The sequence below is a fragment of the Labeo rohita genome, chromosome 12, assembly GCF_022985175.1.
Source record: "Labeo rohita strain BAU-BD-2019 chromosome 12, IGBB_LRoh.1.0, whole genome shotgun sequence".
Classification (NCBI taxonomy): Eukaryota; Metazoa; Chordata; class Actinopteri; order Cypriniformes; family Cyprinidae; genus Labeo; species Labeo rohita.
Window position 1 is genome coordinate 5,319,513 of NC_066880.1, and position 23,567 is coordinate 5,343,079.

The following is a 23,567-nucleotide window of genomic DNA, read 5'->3' on the forward strand; positions in this document are numbered from 1 at the left end:
TGACCCTGCATGGACAGCAACCTAACTATTACGTTCAAGGCCCAGAAAGGTAGTAAGGACATCGTTAAAATAGTCCATGTGCTGTCGACGCCAATAGCCTTGTGGTTAGCACGTCAACATATTGTGCTGTGGGCGACCCGAGTTTGAATCCTGGCTTGTGGACCTTTCCTGATCCCTCCCACTTCGCTTCCTGTCCATCTACACTGTCCTATCCAAATAAAGGCATAAAATAAAAATAAATCTTAAAAAAAGAATAAAAAATAGTCTATGAGAATACTTTTTGTGTGGAAAGAAAACAAATTTAATGACTGATGGTAAATGATTTTTACCTACCCTACATTTGAGGGACATTTTTACCTAGGTACAACTAGATTAGTACCATAGATGAACATAATGATACTCAAGAGTGTTTATTAATTTTTTTTTTTCTCAGTTTCTATTCTTCGCAGTTTTGCAAAGCGCTCATTATGTTTGATTTAGTCATGCGGCAAGCTTGCATGAAAATATTGTGCACTCTAGTGAATTGCTATGCGTGGGTCCAGTTTTGAACAGCTGTGAACATCGGTGTAATGGCCTAGCAACCTTGTTAACACACCGCGTAACCATTCTCAGGGACTACTGTACACGTGTCTCGGTGAGACTTTGCACAACAGTATTCATGCATATGAACAACTTTGAAAAAGTTAGGTTTTCATTGACCTTCTTCAGGTTCTACTTGACGCTTTGGACTCATTCTCTCACTAACACTTTTACAAACCTGTTCTGAACTCTGGACGCATTAATGCAGGCTGATATTTTCAACGCTGTTTATTTATTTATTTGTGGCTTGACCTAGAATCGAGCAAAGAGAAATGAAGTGGGAGCGCTGGGTGAGGTGAGATGCTACGGTTTTTATGTTTTCCACATTTTAACGGCTGCCTTGTTAAATTCACTCAAAAGGTGGTCAACAGAAAATCTGAGGATTTTGCCCATTTGCATTGGATTCTCAACAAAAGCCTTTGATGTTGTGATTCACAACCGTTTGGAGGCCTGATGCTCTGTAATAATCATCATAAATACCATACAGAGACTGCAGCTGTGGGAATGTAAGGCATATAAAACCGACTCAAAACATTTGGGAAAAGAAAAAACTCTTAGTCATGTGCCATCATGAAAGAGAAGAAAGACTATATTAAAATAATTTGAAGATCAAACAAGATTAGAAAGCAGTGCATGCAACCTTTTTGAATATTTAAAATGTTCATTATAGAATCTTCATGTTCTATTTAATGTTCTATCAAGCCTTTATGGTTGCAATTTTGTGCTTTTATTCCGAGAGCCACAGAAGTTTTGGTTGATTTCCAATTAGCTGATTATTAACCTAATTTATCTGAGCAAAGCAAAGCTTTATTTATATATATATTTTTTTATTTTAATTTTTTAAACAGCGAATGCTGCAGTCGCATGCAAGAAAAAGCTTCAAACAGAATTTCAATATACTGCTTCATTAATCTTTACAAGACTACGAGATTACAAAACAAACAGAATGATGAACAAATTATTCATTGTAGGAAGTAGTTAGAGACCGGCTCTACAGACCCTTGGCTGTGCGGAGAGATGAAGCAGAACATCAAATTTGCCCTATTTTAACAACTAACATAACTCTCTGTTCTATTCCTGTAGGAGGATGTGAGATTCAGTAAAATAACTGTGCATTTCCTGAATTTTACCTCTTGTAGTAAATCAAACAGGACAGTGGCTGTAATCAGGAGTCATGCAATCGGTACAGTGTCAGTGTATTCAAATGTTAACTCACAGATGAAACATTAATAAGCATTTGGAAAAAGAAAGCAAAAGCTGTGGGTCGATTCAGCTGAAATTGCAGCTTTGCTGGGCCCGAGATCCAAATGTGTAATGAGATAAATATCCCAGAGGAAAAGCTGAGTATGTTAAAAACAAACATTCATAAATACAGAAACATCTGAGGACAAATTGATCTAAAATCAACATAAAATGCTGTTCAAAATCCATTTTGCTTTCAAAATATGATGTGCGATTCTAAAAGACAAAAAAATGCTAGAAGTTTTATTTTCTTTGAAAAACACTGATGAATTATGCAAGCATTAAAAACGATAAGAGGGTCAATTTTGATTTTATGCTGAGCTTCTGTTTTATCATCTTGGATCAGTCCAGGAACTACACCATTTCCCATGCAAATGCCTCCTTAGGATGAATCTTTTATGTTGTGTTTCCTCATGTGTGATCCTGGACCACAAAACCATAAGTAGCATGAGTATATTTGTAGCAACAGCCAACAATACATTGTATGGGTCAAAATTATGGATTTTTCTTTTATACCAAAAAACATTAGGAAATTAAGTAAAGACTGTGTTTCATGAAGATATTTTGTACATTTCCTACCATAAATATGTTAAAACTTATTTTTTGTTTAGTAATATGCATTGCTAAGAACTTCATTTGGACAACTTTAAAGGTGATTTTCTCAATATTTAGATTTTTGACCCCTACAAGGTTTTGTGGTCCAGGGTCACATATGACTTTGGTCACTCATTTGACTGTTTTTAATAGTCTGCCAGGAATAAATCATAAATGTCAATTTTTTACAGGCAGAATTAAAGGTAAAAAGTCCACTTCCAGAACAAAAATTGACAGATAATGTACTCACCCGTTGTCATCCAAGATGTTCATGTCTTTCTTTCTTCAGCCGTAAAGAAATTATGTTTTTTGAGGGAAACATTTCAGGATTTTTCTCCATATAATGGACTGGTATGGTGCCCTGATTTTAAACTTACAAAATGCAGTTTAAATACGGCTTCAAACAATCCCAAATGCAGTTGTAAACAATCCCAGGCGAGGAAGAAGGGTCTTATCTAGTGAAACGATTGTTATTTTCATAAAAATAATATAATTTATACACTTTTTAATGTCAAACGCTCATCTTGTCTTGCTCTGCCTGAACTGTTTTTTTTTCGGTTCATGACAGTTAGGGTATGTCGTAAAAAATTCCCATCTCATGTTCTCCCTCAACTTTGAAATCGTCCCATATCGCTGTTTTACCTTTTTTGTTAAGGGTGTTTGATCTTCTTTGCATGTTCACTTTGCAAAGACTGGGTCGGAACTTCTGCAGCAATGTAGGATAATTTTGAAATTATTTTTGAAGTTGAGGGAGAAAATACGATTGGAGTTTTTCAACATACCCTAACTGTCTTGAGCCAGAATACACAGAGTTCAGGCAGAGTAAGATAAGCCAAGCTTTTGAGATTATGAAGTATTTAAATTGTATTTTTTTTAATGAAAATAACCGGTCGTTTCGGTTAGATAAGACCCTTCTTCCTTGGCTGGGATCGTTTACAACCTCATTTGGGATCGTTTGTAGCCGCATTTAAACTGTTTTTTGAAAGTTTAAAATCGGGGCACCATATCAGTCCATTATATGGAGAAAAATCCTGAAATGTTTCCCTCTAAAAACATAATTTCTTTACGGCTGAAGAAAGAAAGACATGAACATCCTTGATGACAAGGGGTGAGTACATTATATGTCAATTTTTGTTCTGGAAGTGGACTTCTCCTTTAAGGGTGGAAAATATTATATTTTGAATGAAAACGAGGCTGTGTTCAATAGTTTGTAATGTCTTTGCCACATCTATTATTTTAACACAATTTTAACACAACACAGATTTTGTGTCACAAGGAAAGGCACATTTTTAATATTTGCCAGCTAAAATATCAACATTCAGATACACAACAATGAAACCCATTTAAACAAAGTGTCAGCCTAGTTTTTTAATTCACAAAATATTAAATGTGGCATCTAGCTGAATAAATAAGCTTTCCATTGATGTATGATTTGTTAGGATAGGATATTGGCCGAGATACACCTATTTGAAAATCTGGAATCTGAGGGTGCAAAAAAAACAAAATTGTAATAAAATTGCCTTTAAAATGGTCCAAATTGAGTTCTTAGCAATGCATATTACTAATCACAAATTAAGTTTTAACATCTTTAAAGTAGAAGATTTACAATATATCTTCATGGAACATAATCTTTACTTAATATTCTAATGATTTTCAGCATAAAAGAAAAGTTGTATTGTTGGCTATTGCTACAAATATACCTGTGCGGCTTACGACTGGTTTTGTGGTCCAGGGTCACATTTGTCAGTCACTTTGGATAAAAGCATCTTTTAAATGAAGAAACGTAGATGTGATTTACTCTACACAAGTCTATATTCCTCATATCAGTACATTTTGCTCACTGTGGGGCTCTGACCCCTTCTTTGGGTGGTTTACCTCAAGAAATGTTTCACTTTGTGAACTTCAGCGCACATGAACAACACAGCTTTGGACAAATGTACTTTTTTTCAAAAGTCCATCCTTTTTCGATCTCTCTGCAGCTTTTTCTTGACCCTTGAAGCTTGGAGAAACTTAAAAAGCTTTGGAGGAAGCTGCAAAAACCTTTGGCACTTTAGCTATTTTGTCTCCCGCATTCACTCTGCGGGCCGCAACGCGGTGGACATGCGGCGCGTATAGACTTATTTTTAAAAGCTTTGTTCCCTATGCACGGAAGCTCATTGGGGACCATAGTTTTCCGATGAGAAAGTGCACATCCCCATTGAGCAATGTTACCGATGTTTCTAAATAATTAATCAGGAAAGGCCAAAACAAAAGGGAAACAAAGCCCTTTCACTAATACAAATCTTTCCTTTGTCCATTTTACTTTCTTACAGTATATTGAATGAAATATTCATACAGAAACAAACTAACTTGTGATGTTAGGTAGTTTTGGGACCCCGCAGTGGTGCATCAATAGTTTTGTCTTCTTGTAAAAGTTTAAAAGCAATCTTAAGAAGTGCAATTCTAAAACAGAATGGATTACAAAACAAGGTAAATCTTTCAGCATGCTGCTGTTTTTACCTGCTGTTTTTAGTAAGAACAAATATATAGTGATGTGTGATGCATGCATACAATATCCAACTTTTTCTCTAGAATAAAAAAAAAAAAAAAAAAAAAAAAAAAAAATATATATATATTTATTTATATATATATATATATATATATATATATATATATATATTATATATACACTACCAGTCAAAAGTTTTTGAACAGTAAGAGTTTTAATGTTTTTAAAGAATTCTCTTCTGCTCACCAAGCCTGCATTTATTTGATCTAAAATACAATAAAAACAGGAATATTGTGAAATAGTTTTGCTATTTAAAATAACTGCTTTCTATTTGAATATTTTAAAATGGCATTTATTCTTGTGATCAAAGCCGAATATATATATAAACCAGTTATTACACTGGAAAAAAAAATAGTCTGGAGCAACATGAGAGTGTAAAAACTCTTATAAATATGATGCTCAAAGGCACAGTGGTGATGGCTTGCTTCTTGCAAGCACTAAACTAACAACCTTCAGGTTACCAGCCCATAGTCTTATCTGTTTATTTGTACTATGTTTGAATACCTGACTGGACTGTTTCCTGCGTCGAGATCCTGTGCAGTCACTGCTCCTATAATGGTGCCTTGTGGTGTGTCCTCATAAACATCCATCGCGTAGGAGGGTTTACTGAAGACGGGAGGCTCATCCACATCCAGAACGTTTATCTTCACTGTAGCTGTGTCTTTGAATGGGCCGAAATTGTGAAACCGTGGATCCAGGTGTGCATTGGAGGCCTCCACTTTAAACGTGTACGCTTTTTTGGTCTCATAGTCCAACGGCTGAGAAAAGAGAAACATAAAAGAAAAAATACTGAGTGCATCTGATTTTATTCAAAGCCTTAATTAACAAATAATTTTAAGCTGACTCAACAAATTTGTTTTTACAGTGTATATTTGCAGCAATAGCCAAGAATACATTGTATGGGTCAAAATTATCGATTTTTCGTTTATGGCAAAAATCATTAGGATATTAAGTAAAGATCATGTTCCATGAAGATATTTTGTAAATTTCCTACCGTAAATATTATTAATAAAAAATATATATATATATATAATTCTATGCATACTATTAATAAATAGTTTTTTTTTTAATTAATAATATGCATTGCTAAGAACTTCATTTGGACAACTTTAAAGGTAATTTTCACAATATTTAAATGTTTTTTCATATAATTGTATCTCGGCCAAATATTGTCCTATTCTAACAAACCATACATCAATTTTTAAAAAATGGACCCTTATGACTGGTTTTATGCTCCAGGGTCATATATATTCTATATGTATTTCTGTATGTTTTATATTATATATTTATTTTTAAGTTTTGGGTTGGTATGATTTTTTAAATGTTTTAAAAAAGTCTCTTATGCTCACCAAGGCTGCATTTATTTAATAAAAATAAGTAGAAACGGTACTATTGTGAAATATTATTGCAATTTAAAACAGCTGTTTTCTATTTTTAATATATTTTAAAATGTAGTTTAATTCATTTGATGGCCAAACTAAATTTTCAGCATTCTTCAGTGCTACATGGTCCTTTGGAATTCAATCTAATGTCAATTTTGTGCTGTAGAAATTATTATAAATGTTCAAAACAGTTGTAGCGAACATTTATTTAAAATAAATCATATTATCAATGTCTTTACCGTCACTTTTGATTGAATTAATGCATGCTTGCTGAATAATAAATTATTAGGTACCTAAATTATCAAGTAAAAATCTTAACATTTCAGTCATCCCATGTTGGTGGATGTCGTATCTACAGCATCAGGTTAAAAAAAAAAAGATGCTAACAGATAGCGTTCTCCATATTGGCCACTCATTGAGGTCTTACATTAAAGCTTAATTTATTTATTTGCGTTTTATCTTTTGCATAAATTGCTCGCTTTGATCATTTCGAATGCGGGGCCTTTCTCAGATCTCGAGTGTGTCGATGTCGGCCTGTCTGGGGAAGTTTGTCACAATTGCTTTCAGGCATGTCAAACAAACAACACACACTCCTAAAATGGTTCGCTCACGCTCCCACGCGCATTTTCTCCTGATTTCGCTCTCCTCCCTGTTGATTCGGGGCTCCTTTTCTGCTGAAATCTATCTTTAAACTCTCACTTCGGTTCTTCTAAATCAAAGCTTGTCTGTCGTCAGCATGACAGCCGTTAAATGCGCGTGTGTGTGAATGATTGTGGTCTTGCACCACTAAATCAAAGCAGCCCATCTAGAGATGAAAATCATACAATCTCTCTGTCAATCTGTCTCTCTGGGAGATGGCGAAAGGGCAAAGGAGACGAAGATTATATATCTGACCTGTATACGGTTTCCATCATGAGCAATTTACTTCTGTATCATCTTTAGATGAAAACAAACACCTGAGGTAGAAATGAATGACATTCTATGGAAGTAACATGCATTTTGCACCACAGCTATTTAGCTGAGAGAGGGAAATAAGTCAACTTTGGTTGAGTGGCAACTCTGGATCATTTGGGATTTGCCAGTGTCAGATGCCCCTTGCTGAAATTTCCACGTCAACTAAATCAAATGGTGCTAATTAGACTCCCAATTAGGTGAAAGTGAACCTCCAAAAACTGCAGTTGCTAATTAGCTAAAGTTGTTGTTGACATGAAAACAGAAGCAATGGTATTACTGAAGTCTTAACTACTTAAATACAGAGAAAATAAGCTCAGAGTTGCCCACAAGTAATTAGGACCCAAGTCATTTTATACAAAAGATATTTATCTCATTATTCAAACTAGCCTATGGCCTTCTGTGTCCCACAGAGACGCCACTGTTTGGCCTTTGGAGGCAAAGAGATTCATTGATATTAAGGTCGCAAGCTAAGAAAAAAGACAGAAAGGCTGTTTGCAGGCAAAATCGCTTGCTTTTCAGAAAAAAAGGACACGTGGAGGACTTCCATCTTCTTTAATATGCACAACGCTGATGAAACTGTATTTCTATCCGGACGACATTACGCCACATCCCTCGTTTCAATCAGAACGAACAGCCTTTGTATCTCTAATTTGAAACAAAAGCTATAAATTGCTTTCTGACTGCCATTTCATGTGGTTATTTTCCATCTTGGTTCCCTCAAAGGGATCTTTAGTGATGCTCATATTGAATTATGGCTGGATCTTCACAGTCGCATTGCCTGAGAAAGGCCCGCGCTGCCTCATGATTTACTTTCCCCTCCATGACACAATATTTTCATTTATACTCCCCCAGAGTGAGTTTTCAAGGTCATTTAGCCTTGTAAACTATTTGGCCACATAATAGCTTTGCTTCGGTATAAATTAATACTTAGAAACTACAAAAACAGAGATGTTGAGATGCGAAACAGCATCTGCCTCACCTTTGCACCAGTGGTGATTTCATAAAAATGGGAGATTTGCTACAGTCAGACAAATTTCAAACTATCTTCTTTATGAATATAATATCTGATAGACTTAGAGATTGGAAAAAACAACTATGTACAGCCTTGAACCTCAAATACACAGGCCAGCAGTCTATCAAAATTTCAAATAATGAGATGGAAGTTGAATGCGTTACTCATCTTTTCCTCTTTCTTGTGAGCTGAATGTAACTCTAACTATCCACTATGTTTTTAAAACATGTCTCTTATTCTCGCTGAGATTTCATTTATATTATCAAAAATGTGGTAAAAACAGTAATATTGTGAAATATTATTACAATTTAAAAAAAAGGTGATCTAAAGCTGAATTTTCAGCATCATTACTCCAGCCTTCATTCTAATATGCTGATTTGCTGCTTAAGAAACATTTGTTAATGTTGAAAACAGTTTCGCTGCTTAACAGTTGTGAAAACTGTGATACACTATTTGGAAATGTGCATAATAGAGCCGTTCTTTCCTATTAGTCAGAAGTCTCTTATGTTCACCAAAGCTAAATTTATTTGATCAAAAATACTGAAATATATTGCAATTTAAAAGAACAGATATTTTAAGATATCTGACTTTTTTTTTTTTTTTTACTTTTTTAATATATATTTATTTGTAATACAGTTCATCTGTATTATATTTTATACTGCCATTTAAATATTTGGGGAAAATAATATTTAAAAGAAAATTACGTTTGTTTGCTTTTTTGGTCCAGCAAGGATGGCTTTCTACAATGATGCTTTAGTGCCACGTTTAAAAAATAACAAAAAATGTAAAATTATGAGACTAAAGTTGTAATATTTCGAGAATAAAAACGAAATTATGAAAATGAAGTCGAAATATTTTGAGAATAAAGTCTAAATATTTCACGAATAAAATTTAAATTACGAGAATAAGGTCAAAATATTATGACAAAGTAAAAAAAATTACGAGAATTAATTTGTTGCACTTACAAGATTAAATTTATAATATTTTCAGAGTGTATTCTAGCCTTTTGCAAATGCAAATGGCCTGAATTGTGAGCAATTTTTACTTAATTCTCGAAACATTTAGACTTTATTCTTGAAATTTCGACTTTATTCTCAAAACATTTTGACTTTATTCTTGAAATATTTTGACTTTATTCTTGAAACATTTCGTCTTTATTCTGAAAATGTAATCTTTATTCCCAAAACATTTTGACTTTATTCTAAAAATTTCGACTTAATTCTTGAAACATTTTTACTTTATTTTTCAAAATTTTAACTTTATTCTCAAAACATTTTTACTTTATTCTCGAAACTTTTCAACTTTATTCTCAAAACATTTTGTCTTTATTCTCATAATTTCGACTTTATTCTCGTAATATTTCTACTTTATTCTCGTAACATTTTGACTTTACTCTCAAAATGTCCTGACTTTATTCCTGAAATTTCGACTTTATTCTCGAACAATTCGACTTTATTCTCGAAATTTCAACTTCATTCTTGAAACATTTCAACTTTATTCTCAAAATTTTTCGACTTTATTCTTAAAACATTTAATCTTCATTCTCGTAATTTGTACTTTATTCTCGTAATATTTAGACATTATTCTCGCAGTTTCGACTTTATTCTTGAAATATTACGGCTTTAATCTCGTAATCTTTTTTTAACATGGCACTAAAACGCCATCGTAGCTTTCAATTGATCAAAAGCGACATTTATAATTTTACAAAATATATCTATTTTTATTTCTATTAAATGATGTTCTTCTGAACATTCTATTAATCAAAAAAATGCACCACCATCATTAATATTTGATCACCAAAAATGATCAAATTAAGCACCAAATTAGAATATTCCAATGATTTTTAAGGGATCATGTGACACTGAAGACTGGAGTAATGATGCTGAAAATTCAGCTTTATAAATTACATTTTAAACTATATTAAAATATAAATCAGTTATTTTGTATTATAATAATATTTCACAATTTTACAGTTCTACTGCATTTTTGATCAAATAAATGCAGCCTTTGTGAGCACAAGAGACTTTTTATATTCTCTAAGCATGACTAATGGGAAAGAAGCGCTCCATTACACACATCTCAAAATCAACACCTGCTCTTATTACCATGTACATCAGACTCCCATTTGAGTTTTCACGACAGGCCCGAGATGTGAGGTGAAAAGGGTGAACCAGACGTGGCGTCTCTCTTGCCGCCCATGTCCAGTATTGATGGTGGACGGACGTGAACGGTGATTAAATGTCAGAGGAAGCTGCAGGATTATTGGAGGTGAGGAGGTTTAGCCTAGAAGAATGTCAAGAGCATCATTGCCCTTTTAGTGTGTGTGAGCGGCCACATCACCCTGGCAGCCCTGGTTAATGACTTTACGCCAAGACAAGGGAAAAAGAGAGAGAAAAGACGCAGGAAGGCTAATGACAGTGACTCAAAACTAATGAAAGGCTTTTCAAGTGTGTCACTAGTTGTGATGAAACCGAATCACTACACAAAGACTATAGTTTACAATAGCAGGTCCTGAATTCTTTATATTGTGCCATCAACAGTAAACCCTTGACCATGAAAAATAGAGCTGTTCCTTTAACAGCATATACTTATTTCTATAGCCACTTACTGATTACACTTGCGTAGTAGGACAAAGCTGCTGAACTGAGAAAAGAAATAATAGAAATATATATATATATATATATATATATATATATATATATATATATATATATATATATGCATCAAAGACATGCACCTGTGTTAGTATATAACATCCTGGATTATTACATTTTCTTACAAAATGTGCATTTTTCCTTGCCTGTCACTCAATACAGGTCAGACTGAAAAATAACATGTCAAATATTCATTATAAAATCAAAATATCTGGCAGTGAATGAATGAATTGAAAATACAAGGCGGTTTCAATGTAATTTCCAGCTCCATCTATTGATTTGTTGTCACAATCAGACAGAAAATCTTGCGGTCTTGACAAAATAACCGTATTTTGCACATCAAACGTCCATGAACTGTTATCTATCAACAAAACAGATGAATTACACACTTCAGCATTATTTAACATAATGGTTGATATCACCTCTAGTGAGTATTTTCATTACAAAGCATTGATCTTCAATTAAAGGTCACAGTAACAGGACAATAACTCAAGGGACACAAAGAAAACCTTAGGTAACAGTGTTGAAACAACACACACACACACACACACACACAGAGAGAGACACACACAACAGCTACAGAGAGTATATAATTATACATTTGATTGTACTGGGGGAAATCACAGATTTAGCATTTATTTTTCATTGCAATTTAGATGCTGAACATGTTCCTCAAGGGACATGCTGAAATCATACTAGCATAATGTGTAAAATGATTAATAATTGGACTTTAAGTCCCACAGCAGTGTTTAATTCTATGAATAGTCTTTTTTTAACTGGTCTATTAAATTTATAATAACTAAATTTAACATTATAAATGCTACAACTCTGGAATTAAAAACACTGAACTGTATGTTTTTTGTTGTTGTTGTTGTTGTTGTTGTTTTTTTTTTTTGTTTTTTTTTTTTTTTTGAAAGAGATTAATACTTTTATTCAGAAAAAAGTTACAGTATAATATTTCTTCTTTTTTTGAAAGAAATTAATACTTTAATTTAGCAGTATAATGTCTTTTTTAAAGAAATGAATACTTTTATTCAGAAAAGTTGTTAAAGTGACAATATAATATTTATTTTAATTTTGAAAGAAATTAATACTTTTATTCAAAAAATTAGTTAATATGACAGAATAATATCTCTTTTTTTTGAAAGAAATAATATTTTATTCAGAAAAATTGGTTAAAGTGACAGTATAATGTCTTTTTTTAAGAAATGAATGCTTTTATTCAGAAAATTGGTCAGTGACAGTGTAATATTTCTCTTTTTTTAATAAATTAACTAATACTTTTATTTAGAAAATTGGTTCAAGTGACAGTACAATATTTCTTTCTTTTTTTGAAAGAAATTAAGACTTTTATTCAGAAATTTGGTTAAAGTAACAATATAATGTCTTTAAAAACTTTTATTCAGAAAATTGGTTAAATTGACAGTATAATATGTTTTTAAAGAAATTCATATTTTTATTCAGAAAACTGGTTCATGTGATAGTACAGTATTTCTTTCTTTGAAAATTAATTAAGACTTTTATTCAGACATTTGGTTAAAGTAACAATATAATGTCTTTAAAAAAACTGGTTGTGACAGTTTGATATTTCTATTTTTTTTTAAAGAAATTAATACTTTTATTCAGAAAATTGGTTAAAATGACAGTATAACATATCTAATACAAGTTAATTCTGTTCTTTATGAACTTTCTATTCATCAAAGAATCAAATAATCATGGTTTCCACAAAAATATTAAGCAACACCACTGTTTTCAACACTAATAATAAGAAGAAAAAGTTCTCAGGCAGCAAATCAGCATATTAGAATGATTTCTGAAGGATCACGTGACTGAAAACTGGAGGAATGATGCTGAAAATTCAGCTTTCCATCACAGAAATAAATTACATTTAAAAATATATTACATATAAAACAGTTATTTAAAAACATTGCACAATATTACAGTTTTCAATGTATTTTTAAAAAGTCCTGATTAATTTTATGGACACTAACAATAACCATTAAATAAAAATAATAATTAAAAAATCAATATGAAAATTTATTTATTTATTTTTTCTCACAAGAGGCTAAACTGAGTGCATTGTGTGTGCACCTTTATGCATTGGTAACAGATACAATAGGTCTGAGAATCTAAAAAGCCTTAGAGAATGTTAATCAACACGTAGATCAAAAGCCTCAGGAAAGGTGTTAGTAGTTCAGGCAGTACGTGTATATGTGTACGTGAAGGAAATACTCATTTCCGTATCTGCGTGTGCTGACACTTAAACGTAACTGAACAAAAGACACTTTAAATTCAATACTTCTTGCTGGTGAACTCTTTGATATGCTAATGTGCTCCCTCCTTGCACCGGTGTGAGTGCCAGCAGAGAAACCCAAACGATCGCAGCCCGAGCCGTCAGCGCCGGTCGTGGGAATTGAACAATTGCGCACCTGATCCTAAAACAAGCACCATCCATTGTGTGGGTGCAGATGCTCGGAGCCGTTCAATGCAATGTAAATATGTCTACCATTAGTATTCTCTTCATGATTATTTCCAAAAGGGGCTTTTAAAATGCACCGTCACCATCCTCTGGTGAATTTCTGCTGCGGCTCACGGTGTAGATGTGAAAGCACTTTGATGTAAAGTTCATTTTTATTTCCATTAGCGCGCTTATTCATGGCGACCGATAGAAACTCCGGCAGACATTTTGCCCACACAGCCAAATACTGCATTATTCTATTCTTACTTAAGAAGATCTTTGTGAAATCAATAGCTATTATTAAAGTCAGGCCTTTAATCCTCAGGGCTTCTCTGCATGGTATCAATATACCCTCCTATTAGTATGCAGAACTTACTCGCTGCTATTCGTAGTGTAATGCGGTTTGCCTTCATCTAAATAAGATTACAATGTGAAGCACCCAGAAAAAGTGCACTTCTTGTTGTTACAGTGCGCCCGTTAGCCTTGGCCTGTGAAATAGCTCCGAGTTTTCATGAAAGGCTGTTTTTTTTGTGTGTGCATGAGCCCGTCAGACTCTCACTCGCTTGCTCGCTCGCTCGTGCACTTTCCTCTTTAGGACATTAAAACAGGATGATGCATTTTTAATAAGAGCTGGGTTTGTTTGTGCTGGGAACTGTATTACACTAACACAACTTTTCTCATCCTCTTTTCAAGACTGGAATTAAATGAGACACGTGGATCGTAGAATCAGGATTCACTTCCTGCAAATGTCCTACATGTGGCGGTACTGATTGCTGTAGCTCAGAATAGTGAAATATTATTAAGCTGGCTTGAGAAAGCCAACTTACTGAAATGCTATTTAAACTTATTATTATTATTATTATTATTATTATTATTATTATTATCATCATCATCATTATTATTCTGAGACTAAATCTGTCGACCCTAAGAGCTTTAACTCTACAAACTCGGCACAGATCTGATCAGACGTACGATTTTCCTAAAAATGACGATTAAACCCTGATGAAAAAAACAGCATATGCTGGTAGCTAGGTTTTGGTGCAGGTCTAAGCTGGTCCTTTGCTGGTCTATGCTGGTCTTTAGCTGGTTTATGCTGGTCCTTTGCTGGTTTTTGCTGGTCCTTGACCAGCAACATGACAAGCATAAACCAGCAAAGGACCAGCATAAACCAGCTAAAGACCAGCTTAAACCAGCATTAAAACATACCTAACCAGCATCCCAGCATCAAAACATAGCTACCAGCATATGCATATTTTTTTCACCAGGGAAGTTGACGATTAAATCCCATAGACTTACACTGATGGAATGTTCAAATAAGCAAGACTTATTTATCTATCTATCTATGGCTAGCAACCAGAATCATGCTAGTAACTTGCTAATCATGCTAGAAACATGCTTGCAACGTGCTAATTATGACAGAAACATGCTAGCAGCTTGCTAATCATGTTAGAAACATGCTAGTAGATTGCTAATCATGTTAAAACATACTAGCAACTTGTTAATCCTGCTAGAAACATGCTAGCAGCTTGGTAATCACGTTAGAAACATGCTAGCAGCTTGCTAATCATGCTAGAAACATGCTAGCAACTTGTTAAACATGCTAGAAACATGTTGGCAACTTGTTTATCATGTTAACTACTTGCTAATCATGCTATAAACATGCTAGCAACCTGCTAATAATGTTAGAAACATGCTAGTAGATTGCTAATCATGTTAAAACATACTAGCAACTTGTAAATCCTGCTAGAAACATGTTAGTAACTTGTTAAACATGGTAGAAACATGCTAGCAACTTGCTAATTATGATATAAACATGCTAGAAACATGCTAGCAGCTTGCTAATCATGCTACAAACTTGCTAGCAACTTGTTAAACATGCTAGGAACATGCTGGCAACTTGTTTATCATGCTAACTACTTGCTAATCATGTTATAAACATGCTAACAACCTGTTAATAATGTTAGAAACATGTCAACAACTTTGCTAATCATGCTAGAAACATGCTAGCAACTTGCTAATTATGATAGAAACCTGCTATAAACATGCTAGCAGCTTGCTAATCATGTAAAAACATGTTTGCAACTTGTTAATCATGCTAGAAACATGTTAGCAACTTGTTAAACATGCTGGAAACATGCTGACAACTTGTTTATCATGCTAACTACTTGCTAATCATGTTATAAACATGCTAACAACCTGCTAATAATGTTAGAAGCATGTCAACAACTTTGCTAATCATGCTAGAAACATGCTAGCAACTTGCTAATTATGATAGAAACCTGCTATAAACATGCTAGCAACTTGCTAATCATGTAAAAACATGCTTGCAACTTGCTAATCATGCTAGAAACATGTTAGCAACTTGTTAAACATGCTGGAAACATGCTGACAACTTGTTTATCATGCTAACTACTTGCTAATCGTTATAAACATGCTAACAACCTGCTAATAATGTTAGAAGCATGTCAGCAACTTTGCTAATCATGCTAGAAACATGCTAGCATCTTGCTAATTATGCTAGAAACATGCTAGCAACTTGTTAATGATGCTAGAAACATGATAGCAACTTGCTAATTATGATAGAAACCTGCTATAAACATGCTAGTAACTTGCTAATCATGTAAAAACATGTTAGCAACTTGTTAATCATGCTACAAACATGCTAGCAACTTACTGAATCATGCTAGAAACATCCTAGCAACTTACAGAATATGTTAGAAACATGCTAGCAACTTGCTAATCATGCTAGAAACATGCTAACAACTTACTGAATCATGCTAGAAACATGCTAGCAACTTTTTTTTCTTAAAACTTCTTAAACTCTTTAAACTTTTTAAACTTTTTCACACATTCTGGTCTGGCTTTCTCAAGTAAGCTTAAAGTTTGTCTTGACAAACTTTTTTTTTTATCTAGTTGCAATTTAAAATAAGTATTAAGTATTTTAATATATTTGGAATTTGTTCCCGTGGTGGCAACACAACATTTTCAGGAGTGAAATGCACCATAAAATGTGATATTTTTATGAATCTATTCAAAAAAGGTAATTAAAAAATTCTAGCCTACTTATGTTTGCACCTTTTGCATACTAATTATAAAAACCACACAATGACACTCAGTGCCTGAGTAAATCTCAATGCATTGCAAGTAAAACAATAGCACCCAATTATATGTTGTTTTGTTAGAAAACGCTTGCAGGCCTCACCGAAGTCTGCGTCTCTTGCTGATCTGTTGGGTGGATAAGCGCTCATTTAATCAGCATTAATGAATACATTACATCATCTTACAAGTTATATTGTTGGATAATTTCATTAGCAAAAATGCACAGTGGATCATTTGTACTGACACAAAGACACAGCTCCTCAAAAAAGTTGACTCAACTAGTGAATGACTTTAGAGAGTATCGGAAACTGCAGTTGTGCACTTCTAAAATTATACCGTTATGAATCTTTTGCTGACTTAATTTGCTTTGTATTCTAAATTACTCAAGCAGCAACCAAATATGTGCCAGAGAGGTACAATGGCTGAAAAAAATTTTTTGGGATATTTTTAACCTTACGTCTATATTTATCCAGTTTTTGCTGCAGTAACAGTGTAATTGTGTTTTTTCATGAAGCTGAATGCGTCAAAGCTCATTCTTAGGAGTAGTCTGCATAAAAGAGGGTTGGCCGAAAACAACTGTGCTTTGTATTGCTTATTAGCTGGTTTTGACAGTTGCAGTCACGGGAGAATACACTGTCTACAAAACACAACTTAACAGAATTATTAATCAAGAGTGGAAATGATGCAACCAGTAACCACACTGTTGACCAAACAAGACAACAAATTCGACCCACTGTGTTAAAATTAGCATAATGCATTTTTTAATAACAATAATGCACCCATGATAGAATTATAATTTTTTCACATATTTTTCAAAGTATAAACATAACACTTAAACTGTAGCTTACATTATAAGTGATGAATTACTGTAAAACATTTTTCATGCATTATTAAAAATGGTGGACAAGGCAAAATTATTGTCTGTGGAAGTTAGCAGCATGCCACAAATGCAATGCCTAGACATTACATTGAAAATAACTTTAATATTCCTGTAAGCCTCTTAGCTGGAAATACAAAGATTGCAGGATGGACGATAAAAGCATTTGGAGAACATCAGGATGGTGCTCTTGAGTAGATGTTTAACCACAGGTTCCAGTGGATCTTAAGTGGTTTTGCTTTAGGAGCCAGATTTAAATTGGACATTAAAGGAGAAGTCCACTTCCAAAACAACAATTTACAAATAATTTATTCACGCCCTTGTCATCCATGATGTTCATGTCTTTCTTTTCTCAGTCGTAAAAAAAATATGTTTTTTGAGGAAAACATTTGGAAGTTCAAAATCAGGGCACCATATCAGTCCATTATATGGGGAAAAATGCTGAAATGTTTTCCTCAAAAAACATAATTTCTTTACGACTGAAGAAAGAAAGACATGAACATCGTGGATGACAAGGGGGTGAGTAAATTATTTGTAAATTGTTGTTCTGGAAGTGGACTTCTTCTTTCAGTGAAGACCCAACACAGCTCCAAAAATGTTTATCATACTAAAGTAAATATATTTAAAATACCTGTTCAATTTATAATTTGCTGTCTACTGAGTTGTATATATGAATGTTTGTGAAATACCATAGAGTCTGATTCAACGCATGGTCATTAATGCCAAAAATTGATAATTCAAACTATGCATCATTATATGCTCATATTGTATTATCAACATTGACATTAGTATGTATGGAAGCCAATTTTTGCCACATAATGAAAATGTTACAATTTGTTACAATTGACATTTTATCTCTTAATTTTAATTTCTGATCTCATAATTATGACTTAGTATGTCATAATGTTTACTTTTAAATCTATAAAAGTGTAAATCCTAAAAAACCCTTGGAAACAGCATCATTTATGGAAGGTGCTTGACCTTTTGAAAAAAAAAAGGAATGAAATTACTGTTTAATTTTTAGTAATGACAATTTTTGTCATAAAAAACCTTCTTTATTAAAAAAAAACAAAATAACAAGTGTCTACACAAAATATTATGAAAATGATAACTTGTACTTTTTTTCATTATATTGTTTATTATAATTGTTAAATAACCATTTAACAAATCACATAGTCCTAATAATCAGTCATCATTGCTTAAAAATGTTGAAAATTAAACTCTTAAAGCATGAAATAAGATACAGAATCAGTAAAATTTGAGTTTAATGTAGGTATATTATCAGTAAACTAATCATTAAGCATTTGTAATGCTAATGATGTCCATACGAGGGAGCCACAGGATAGCAAATCCTTCAAGATCTCAATTCAAAGACTTTGAAAATGTTTTGTTTAGGTGACTAAATAAAAAATGCATATAAATGCATTTATATTTTCATAACCTTCAATAAAGCCCAATATAGTAAGTATGCAAAAACTGTAATCTCCTAAATGCTGATAGACCATTATTTTATTTTATTTTATTTTTATTTATTTATTTTTTTTTTTTTTTATGTAATTTTAATTTAGGTATTTTAATTTTAATGGTATTGACCATATATTACTCAAATTGTCAGCCTAGTAGGCTGGGCAGCTCAAGAATGCAGGACACACAAGTACTCCGGCTCTTTTGCCCCAAGGGGACCAAGGCTGGCTTTGCTAAGCCAACATCAAAGTTAGTTCACTAACTTTAGCTTCTAGTTATGATCTTATTATTTCAAATTCTTACCTCATTATGACATAGTATATCATATTTTTAACGTTTTATCCTAAAATTATGACTTTGTAACTCATAATACTTTTTGTCAATCAATTACTTTTTGTACTTTGTACTCTCATTATTTCCGACTTACTATATCATAACTATAATTTACCAACAAAGTTTTATACATATATATGTATTTGGAAAGGTCCATAAAGGTCCACAATTCAGTCTGTTAATGACCCACTAATTGAGAACCTTAATGGGAACTGGCCTTGAAATGACTGAATACTGTACATTGACATGTGTTGCACAGCATCAGTAGCAGAATCTCTTATCCCAGCACACAACCACATAACCAAACTCATAAACTGTATCTCACAACACTGTTCCATGAGTATTAGCCAATACATCAAACTTGACATTGTTTTGATACTGAACGATCACTGGAGAGGTAAACACAGCAGAGTGTGCTCTGCATCTAACAGAACTGGTTGGAAATAGATGGTAAAGCATATCCCAACCACAGCAGGATTTGAGGACACATACAGCCCCCTATTTGGAGCCAGCAAAGCATGCAGAGCCCTCTACTGCTAAAATGAGTTTTCCATGTCGATAATTCATTTTTCACCTGAGATGTTTGATATCTTCGTTTACATGGGGTTATATCACTATGCTAAAGAGGTAAACTGATCTTTTGGGTTTTAGAAAGAGGTAAAGTCAGATATAAACACAAAAGTAGGGCAGAACAAATGTATATCGCACACTGGTTTGATGCATATATCCACAGGCACACCTAGTGTCATAACACACCTTTGGTTTTTTAGATTCTTGACATTTGGAGGTATGAAATATCCCCTCTAATAACCTCAGTTCACAGCACCGACACAAACACACCGCTAACATCCCTCCTCCCTCAGACTGCTGCTCTCAGCGAAAGTTTTTTATATCCCTTTTCCTTACCACATGGTGTGCATGCTGACATCCCTACTTGCACGCACACACATACACATCTGTGGAGTCTTTGATATGCATTATCGTATATTATTAAGTACAGACGTTTGTCTGTCATGTCAAAACATCTCACATTCACACATGCATGCATGAATGTAAACAAGCTGTTTCTGCTTCTAAAAATGATTTTATTCATCTCAGCTATGATTGAAATAGCATACTAGCATACTGTTTCTGCAGAAGTAAGTGTACTGTGCATTATATGCTATTTTGTTCATGTGCATGACTTTTTATATGCATTACATGACTACCAAATGTTAAGACATTTAACAAAATATTACATTTTTGCAGAATGCGAAATGTATACGGTGCACTATATGCTATTTTTTTCCACATGCATAGCATACCTTTCATAATACAATGTGCTTGAATTAACCTTACATTTGAACAGAAATGAACAGAAAGTGAAGCCATGGTTTTTAACCCGAGAAATGTTAAGAAACTTTACAAAAATATTGTATTAAAATTGCAAAATACCTATTTGTTGTTTTTTTTTTTGTTTGTTTTTTTGTTTGTTTTTTATTTGCAAGATGAAAATTAAATGTACATTATATGCTATTTTGTTCATGTGCATGACATACTTTTTTATGTGCATGACATGACTGCCAAATGTTAAGACACTTTACAAAAATATTATATAAAAAAATGCAAAATACCCATTTTGCATACCGTTCATATGCATGGAATATTGTACCATAATACAATGTTCTTGACTTGACATTACATTTCCAGCAAGAAAAATGAACAGGAAGTGAAGCCATGGTTTTTAACACAAGACTGCCAAATGTTAAGACACTTTAGAAAAATATTATATTAAAAATGCAACATACCCATTTTTCTTTGCAAGATGATAATTAAATGTGCATTATATGTTATTTTGTTCATGTGCATGACATACTTTTTATATGTAAGACTGCCAAATGTTAAGACACTATCAAAATATTAAAATAAAAATGCAAAATTTCTGCAGAATGCAATATGTTTATGGTGCACTATATGCTTTTTTTTCACATATATGGAAACTATACCATAATACAATGTGCTTGACTTGACATTACATTTCCAGCAAGAAAAATGAACAGGAAGTGAAGCCATGGTTTTTAACACAAGACTGCCAAATGTTAAGACACTTTAGAAAAATATTGTATTAAAAATGCAAAATACCCATTTTTCTTCGGAAGATGATAATTAAATGTCACTCGCTAAATTAAACCAAGTAAGTGTATCATACCTAGTGAACATTAACTGTCAAGATCCCCATTCATCTCAATGGCAGCTGCTTGGCTAGTGCTTGTATTCCCATTTGTTTTTTACATTCTCTGATCACACATAATAAAACAATAATAATAAAAAAAAAAACATCTATTCATACTTTTAAGAGCCCTCAAAACTTCTGTTGACATTTAATGCAATGTTTGGATGGATAATGTATTCTGTTTAAAACACTATTTTAAATATATAGCTAGTAATAGTTGCAGCATTCAGTGAGACATAAGCTAGTATTCCATTTTAAACTTTGCCTTTTTTATTTATTTTACCAGTATATAAACCAGGAGTCACCTATAGGTGGCACTGCTTACTCCAGTTAGAAACCTACAGTTTATGTTTCTGTCCACAAACAAAACACATGGAGAAAAATGTGCTAAGGTGAAATAAACATGGATAAACAAAGCCATCCAATGTGATTTTCACACCCAAGACTTTCCTATTCACAACCGGTCTCAAATCAGGTGAATATGCTATTACATTTTTATCACTGAAGTGGCGAATCTTTAAAATCCCAGTGACTGTGGCAGTTTGAACACTCTCAGCTGATTTATAGATCAAACAGCACATTAATGACATACTTAATGGGGGATGAGAAACTCTGCTGGAGTAGGACACTGCAGGAATGACTCATTAGACTGAGGCCTAAGCCTTTGCTTGATTTTTTCCGAAATTTGCGCAACTGAAGTGACCAACGTTGTTCATTCTGCCACGGATATGTCCATCTGCCTCACACGTTTCTGTTTTGTTGGCCTCTCTGCAGTGCAGATTATCTTTAAAATTGTGTCATTGTTTCTTTGTTTGAGTGAACTATGTGATAATTAGAAGGCTTGTTATTCTGTGTTGTGTTGCCAACTCTGAGGGAGTGGGAGACGGTGAGATCCTGTGGGATCAGACTTCTCTCACAACTTAAAAGAATAATTGCTTTTGTTTACTAATGGGAGAAACGAACATCATTTGTTTTTGATGACTAATCATGAGCTGACCCACTTACAGGGAATTTGGGGCTGTTGTTGCTTCACACCGTCGCACAGAATGCTGACTGGTGCGAAACATAAGGCTCCCAACGCGATTACACTGTAACCTGACTTTGTTATGTATATGTGTATGTGTATACATATTCACACTACCAGTCAAAAGCTTGCGCTTGGTAAGAGTTTGTAACATTTTTAATGTTTTTTAACGTCTTATGATCACAAGGCTGCCTTTATTTGATCAAAAATACAGTAATATTCTGACGTATTTTCATAATTTAAAACTGTTTTCTGTTTTAACATAATTTTAATTAGTTTTTATTTTTTCTAACAGCAAGGCTGAATTTTCAGCATCATTCCTCCAGTCTTCAGTGTCACATGATCCTTCAGAAATCATTCTATATATAGAGAATGTAAAAAAAAAAAAAAAAAAAAATATATATATATATATATATATATATATATATATATATATATATGATGGAACGTGTATATGTGTGTGTGTGTGTGTATATATATATATATATATATATAGATCGAAAGTAGCAATGTTAAAAAAGTTTTTATATATATTATAAATTATTAATATACTTATAAAATGTTTCTATAATTAATTATCCATATATTAATTATAAAACTATTTTCTAAAAATAGTTGTTTTGCTGCTAAATATTTTTGTGGAAACTGTGATTTATTAATATTATTAGTAGTATTTTACCAGAATATATGTGTCACAGTTCTGTCTGTTTGTATTCTTGGTTTCTCCCATTGTCTCCCCCCGTCGATCTGTCTACTTTGGTTTAGTCCTTGTTAACGTTATCTGGTTCACCTGTCTGTCATTATTAGTTTGCCTTTATAAATCTGTCTTTGTCATGAGTTCCCTGTCGGTCTTTATTGTTGATTTGAGTTTCTGTGTGTGTGGATATCGCTCTGTGTTCCTGCCTGTTCCTCTTGAAAGTAATTAAAATAAGATTTTTTTCGTACGTTGTATCCTGTCTTCCATCCAGCACCAGCAACTGTAACAATATGATGAATAGAAAGTTCAAACAATCTGCATATTTTTGAAATATAATTTTTTTAACATTGTAATTGTTTTACTGCTACTTTTCATCAATTTTATGTCACATGATATTTCAGAAATCATTCTAATATGCTGATTTGATGCATAACTAAC

The 23,567-nt window shown here is 33.1% G+C and overlaps 1 protein-coding gene across 1 annotated transcript in view; it reads right to left on the reverse strand.

The window, feature by feature from the left end:
* The window catches only part of LOC127174275 (cadherin-12), a 191,893-nt gene that overhangs the window by 24,675 nt on the left and 143,651 nt on the right, over positions 1 to 23,567 (reverse strand). Inside the window, exon 7 of the mRNA XM_051124636.1 lies at positions 5,468 to 5,721. Coding sequence (XP_050980593.1) covers positions 5,468 to 5,721 — 254 coding nt within the window. The remainder of the gene's footprint in view (positions 1 to 5,467; positions 5,722 to 23,567) is intronic.